We start from the raw sequence: 6,324 nt of genomic DNA, 5'->3' as shown, positions 1-6,324 counted from the left end.
TGCCTCCCTGAGGTCTGAGGATTCTGGGACGGTGATGATTCTGTTCTTATAACCCCTTTTCCTCCAATACCTAACTAAGCTGGATGGAATGTCTGTGATATAGTCCTATTCTCTGCTGCTTCTCCTCAGGGCATAGTCTGACCCTATTACAGGACTGAAAGAGCAAAAACTCCATACCCCCTGTTTTAGCAGCAAAGGAGAAGAGTTGGTTGAGAAAGACCTGGCTCAGAATCTCCAGAACTAAAACAAAATATAAATGGAAGTGAGACTTGGATGCATCTCCAGTCAGATCCCGTCCTAGTGGAGAAGGCCAGGAGTGGCAGAAGAACAGGCTTTCGCTGTCCATTGCCCTGACAGAGGCACTAGAAGCTAAGGACCCACCTGTCAGTTCCGATGGAAATACTTGGTGCCTACAAATTATCTGTCATGACAGACTGGACCCATCAACCTAGCAGAGGTTGACCACACATGGACAAGTAATAAAAAAAGGTAATAGTAATAAAAAAAAAAGCCCCAACCGGGTAAAGTCCTTAGATGGGTGGCTCAGTTCTGCATTGTGTGTGACCCCAGCCCCTAGACAGAGGGCTTGATGTGCTTTCTTCATGTGGTCTCCAGGACGGCGGCCTCCAGGGTCAAGGCTTCAGTGGGTTCCTCCTCAGAGTCTGACACGTAGGACTCCAGGCTCTGCTTGGCCAGTAACTCCCGCCGGGCCTGCAGCCGCTCACACCGAGGACAGCTTCCAGACTTGAAACAAGCCTTATGATAACATGCTTTACACTCTGTTCATATTGGAAAGATGAGAGGAAGAAAACAATTTGTATTATCACACGCTGGAAGCAAGTCGTTGCCGCAAGTCCCCTGTCACCACCGTGACTAGGTGCTCTGGTGGTGAAACAGGAGTTGCTGAATCAAACCAAACTCTTTTGGGGGTGGGGAGCATGGGGGGAGGGGAAGCATGGGAAACAATTCACTTTGTTCAGTTTTGCTTGCCCCACTCCTAGCTCCAGGGCTCACCTTCACAGGTCCGGCACTTATGGAGCTCAAAAGGAAAGATGATGTCATCCTCATTCTGACAAAACTCACAGATGAAGCCCTTGGCTTGGCAGAGCTGGGGAGGAGAGAGACAGATAGCAACATGAGGGACTGGTTCAGACGGGTGGACTCCAGGGAGACAACCAGCAAAACATAAAAGAAACTGAGGCTAGGGTGGTAGCCTACACCTGTAATCCCAGTACCTAGGAAGCTAAGACAGGAGGATCACAGGTTTGAGGCCAACCTCAGCAATTTAGTGAGATTCTCAATAACCTTGCAAGACCCTATTTCAAAACAAAAAATAGAAAGGGCTAGGAGTAGAGCTCAGAGGTGGAATGCCCCTGAGTTCTATCCCCAGTACCACCAAAAAAAAAAAAAAAAAAAAAAAAAAAGGAAAGAAAGAAAGAAAGAGAAAAAAAATAAAAAAGAAAAGAAACTTTGAGTGAGAGGTAAGGTTCTACTTCCTACAGTGCAGAACCTGGGGCTGGGTTTAGGGTAATATATACCATTGTTATCTTCATTTCAGAGACAAGAATATTAAGGCTTATCTCAGAGAGGGCAAATTATTTCTTTGAGTCACAAAGACTGAAGATAATGAAGCCAAGACTCAGATTAGAATCCCTCTCCTGATTGCATTCCAGGGTTCCCCTCCCCCACATGACGATTTGCTAGTGAAGGCTGCTCTGTCCCACCCTGAGCTTCTCAGAGATGTCAGCCACAATTCCTCTTCTAATTCTAGGTTCTCAAGAGCTGGATGCTTTTGCTGTTCACTACCATAGAGAACAGTAACCCTTTCCAGTTTCTCTCACAGCAGCGACTAGCCATTTCAAGTTTTTGGAACTAAGTGGCAAGAACCCTGGGTGCCCCGCTCCTTGCTTTCTCACCACGCATCGCTCTACGTGGGCAGCCCCAGCCTTGGTGAGTTCAGCAAGCCGGGGCCCCAGCTCCCCCTTCCTGGTTGCAGTCAGGTCATTCAGCGAGTACAGGTGGAGATCCTCTGTCAGGTGGCCTGGAACTGTGTCAAAGGAATCCAGGAGCCTAGAGGGGAAGCACGGGCAGGGGGGAATGAACATTTTGTATGGTACATTACAGTAGAAAATCTCTGTTCAGAGGCAGGAGGGATAAGCTAATATAAGAGTGGGCAGCATTCAGGGGCCCATGTGTCCTGGGCTACTCCAGCCTCCCCACACCATAGACATCCGGATGTCAGAAGTGACCTATTTAGAACCTCCTGCAGAGAGCCCCATGCCAGCCTGCAAAGAATGGTAGCCTGCTCTGGGAAGAGTACCCACGTATTTCCTTCTCCAGTGAGGATACAGAAATAACTGCTGCTGTGGCTTTTCATTTATCATTTCTGGACTTCTCACTGATCATTTCTACTCTTTTTCTTCACATAACACAAAGCCAACTGTTGGGACATGTCCTTGTTGGAGACAGTCACGCAGCCAGAGGACTCTGGCCTCCACGCAAGACTTACTCTTTAGCTAGTCGGCAAGTCTTAAACATGTTCTTCATGTGATACAGCTGGACCCGCAGGAGCTGAAGAGAAAGATGTTGGTTGAGGTTGGTGGGTGGTGGAAAGAGAACAGAATCGACTGTTACAAAGATGCACCCTTGTAATCCCAGTATGTGGGAGGCTGAGACAGGAGGATCTGGGTTCAGTCTTAATTAAGTAGTAAGGCCCTCTGCAACTTAGTAAAACTATGTTTTAAAATAAAGAATAAGCTGGGTGTAGTGGTACATGCTTATAATCCCCGCGTTTGGGAGGTGGAGACAGGAGCTTAAGAGACCCTCTTTCCAAATAAAAATATAAAATAGGTCTGGGAGTATAGCCTGGAGGTAGGAGGGTTCCATCCCCAGTATCACCAAATAAAATAAAATAAAGAATAAAAAATAGGGCTGGGGCTGTAGCTCAGAGGTAGAATGCCCCTGGGTTTAATACCCAGTACCACACCAAAAACAAGTCAAAAAACAAAAAACCTAAACACAATGCCTTTAAACCTTGGGGTCTAGAAGCTTTAGATACAGCAGCTTAGTCAGACTCGCCTCTGTACCTCTGACTCAGCAACTTGCTTCCACGACCGCCAGTCAGGGAAGGCCCCTCTGCCGGGTCAGCCTGCCCAACCACAAAGCTGGCAGCAGCTCAATGTGAATTCAAATTTGAATTCTGGAATCCAAATTTCACTCCCTATTCTCCACCTAGAAATATTTTCAGTGAAGGGAGAAATTCTCCTTTTACTATTAAATACTATCTGTAGCTTCAGAGCTGTTGTTACCAGGTTTGAGGCTCTGACTAGACAAATACCTGAAAAATGGGAAGAGATTAAGAAACTATTAGAGGGCTGGGGATGTTGCTCAAAGGCAGAGCACTTGCCTAGCATGCGTGAGGCAATGGATTCCATCCCCAGCACTGCCTCCCACCCCCTAAAAAAACTGCAGTGTCCACAGAGCGAGCATGAGTGCTGAGATGCTATTGCTCTGACATTAGGACAAGAAGCACAGTGATCTTGGGAGTCCAAGGGAACACAGAGAGGGGATGAAAGGAGAAGGGTAAGAGCCAAGAGGTGGCCTTTCCAAGGGTCTTACTCGGACTTGATTGAGCAGCTTGACCTTCCTGTAGAGGGTGCTATTGATGTCCTGCACATTGAAGAGAGGGTCGTTCCAGATCTTAATGAGCAGGTCCTTGGAGAAATTGCTGACATAGTACTTGCTGAAGTCCCACTTGCGCAGGATCCGGCTGGGGATGGCCATTTGGGCATTCTCATGGCAGCACTGACAGAAGTACTTGCCCAAGTACTCACAGTACCGCAGTCGCTTGATATAACCTGGAAAACCCAGGAAGCCAAAGGGCCAGATGTGACTTTTTGCGTGTGTGTGTGGTACTGGGGGTGGAAACCAGGGGCTTTTCTACCTCCAGGCTGTACTCCCAGATCGATTTTATACTTTATTTGGAAACAGGGTCTCACTAAGTTGCTGGGAGCCTAAGTAGCTGAGGCTGGCCTTGAACTTGTACCACACCAAAAACAAAACAAAAAACAAAAAACCCAAACACAATGCCTTTAAACCTTGGGGTCTAGAAGCTTTAGATACAGCAGCTTAGTCAGACTCGCCTCTGTACCTCTGACTCAGCAACTTGCTTCCACGACCGCCAGTCAGGGAAGGCCCCTCTGCCGGGTCAGCCTGCCCAACCACAAAGCTGGCAGCAGCTCAATGTGAATTCAAATTTGAATTCTGGAATTCTGCCAGGCGTGGTGGCGCATGCTTGTAAACCCTGTGCTTGGGAGGATGAGACAGGAGGATCAAAGCCAGCCTCAGCTACTTAGTGAGGCTCTCAGCAACATATTGAGACCCTGTTTCCAAATAAAATATAAAAAAATAGGTCTGGGAGTATAGCCCGGAGGTAGAAAGCCTCTGGGTTCAACCCCAAGTATCACAAAAAAAAAAAAAAAAAAAAAAAAGAATTCTGGAATTCTGTCTCAGCTTCCCAAGCGTGGGGATTACAAGCACACGCCACCATGCCTGGCTTTTTTTTTTTTTTTAATAAGCTAATGAATGATGTATGAGCTCCACAAAGTTGGCAGAAACCCACACAGTGGGCCCTATGGGTCCTAAGTCCTATACTAGAGGACACTGGGGAACAAAGCCTGCCACAGCTCCAAGAACCTAGCTGAAACTACCTATTTCCTCTAGTACACAGCCTGGTAATGTGCTCTCTGGTCACGTCCCTCGGCAGCAGTGCTTGTGCCTGCTCCTCCCGCTCCAGGGTCTTCTCTTTCCCCCAGTTCTGCCCCGTCACTCCCTTACTGCCTCTGACAGGCTTGTGGGAGGGGCAGAGCCCTTCATGCTAGAAGAAACTCACCAGGGTCAGTACGGATGCCACATCCTGCACAGCGGTAATTCTGCTTGGCCACAGCAATCTTCCTCCTATGGGAAGGCAAAGGAGAGAGTGTGGGCAGATGGCAGCTGCAAGAGGACTCCAAGGGGCAAAGGATGAGGAATCGACACAGGGGTCTTGGTAAGTACAGGAAGAGAGGGGAAGTCACCAATTTTTTTTTAAGCATTGGATAGAATAAACCTACTGAGAGAACTGATTCAAGCTGAGCATAATAGGTTTCAGCAGTGACTTTCCCCAGTAATAAGCCATGCTTTCTTTACAAATATAAGAGATGAGAACTAGTAAAGAGGAAAGCACAATAGGAGAGAAAAGCACCCAGGCATCTTAAAAAGAGAACCAACCAGTTAGCTCATGAGAAGCTAACCATGAGGAGGAAGGCAACAGGTTGGAAATGCCAGTTAGCTCTGGAAAAGCAGCAGCTGCACACGGGCACTGAGGGATAAGGAATGAGGATATAAGTTAAGCAAATTTATTTTGGGGAAGGTACTAGGAATTGAACCCATTCTACCTTCATACATTCTACATTCTACCTTGGAGCTACACTCCCAGGCCTTTTTATTTATTTTTTATTATTTATTTACTTTATTAACTTATTTGTGAATGTAAACATTATATTAATTTATTTTATTCTATTTATTCACAAATGTTCATATATGCACACTCTACATTCTACCTTTGAGCTACACCCCCAGGCCTTTTTATTTTTTGTTTTGAAACACAGTCCTACTAGGTTGCTAAGAGTCTCACTACATGGCCAAGGCTATCCTCAAACCTGTGATCCTTTTTTCTGACCCTCCCACTGAGTTACAGATGTGTGCCACCATGTCTGGCTAAAAGTAAGAATTTAAAGACAAAATGGTTGACACAGAAGGATCACAGGTTTGGAGCCAGCCTTAGCAACTTAACAAGATCTGTTTCCAAATAAAAAATAAAATAGACCGGACACAGTGGCACATGCCTGTAATCCCTAGACTTGGGAGGCTGAGTCAAGAAGATCACAGTTCAATGACAGCTTCAGCAAGAAAAGAGACTTGCATCAACCTAGTGAGACCGTTTCCAAATAAGAAATAAAATCTAGCTGGGGATGTAGCTCGAAGGTAGAATGCCTCTGAGTTCCAACCCCAGCATAAAAAAGAAGGAGAAAGAGAAGAAAGAGAAGACGACGACAATGACGACGAGAAGGAGGAGGACAGGGAAGAGGAGGAGGGAAAAAAAAGACAAAAATGTGCTGGACAGAGTGTCACATGCTTATAATATCAAGACATGGGAAGGCTGGGCGTGGTGGCGCACACTTGTAATCCCCGCGCTTGGGAGGTGGAGACAGGAGGATCCTGCAGGTTCGAAGCCAGCTGCGCTAGTGTAAGAGACCCTGTTTCAAAAATATAAGATAGGTCTGG

General features: G+C 46.6%; 1 protein-coding gene across 2 annotated transcripts in view; it reads right to left on the bottom strand.

Annotated features, from left to right (window-relative positions):
• Positions 1 to 600: 600 nt before the first annotated feature.
• RUBCN (rubicon autophagy regulator) overlaps positions 601 to 6,324 on the bottom strand; it is a gene marked incomplete at both ends in the record, with an annotated part of 76,999 nt that continues 71,275 nt past the window's right edge. For both annotated transcript variants that reach the window (XM_080696866.1, XM_080696867.1), the window contains 6 exons: positions 601 to 779; positions 1,015 to 1,108; positions 1,917 to 2,070; positions 2,510 to 2,571; positions 3,619 to 3,857; positions 4,892 to 4,956. In XM_080696866.1, the coding sequence (XP_080552992.1) occupies positions 601 to 779; positions 1,015 to 1,108; positions 1,917 to 2,070; positions 2,510 to 2,571; positions 3,619 to 3,857; positions 4,892 to 4,956 (793 nt within the window). The remainder of the gene's footprint in view (positions 780 to 1,014; positions 1,109 to 1,916; positions 2,071 to 2,509; positions 2,572 to 3,618; positions 3,858 to 4,891; positions 4,957 to 6,324) is intronic.

This window comes from Muscardinus avellanarius (genome assembly GCF_963383645.1).
Source record: "Muscardinus avellanarius genome assembly, chromosome: 5".
Classification (NCBI taxonomy): Eukaryota; Metazoa; Chordata; class Mammalia; order Rodentia; family Gliridae; genus Muscardinus; species Muscardinus avellanarius.
Note: the sequence above shows the minus strand (reverse complement) of the source record. Positions and strands in the feature narration are given on the sequence as shown.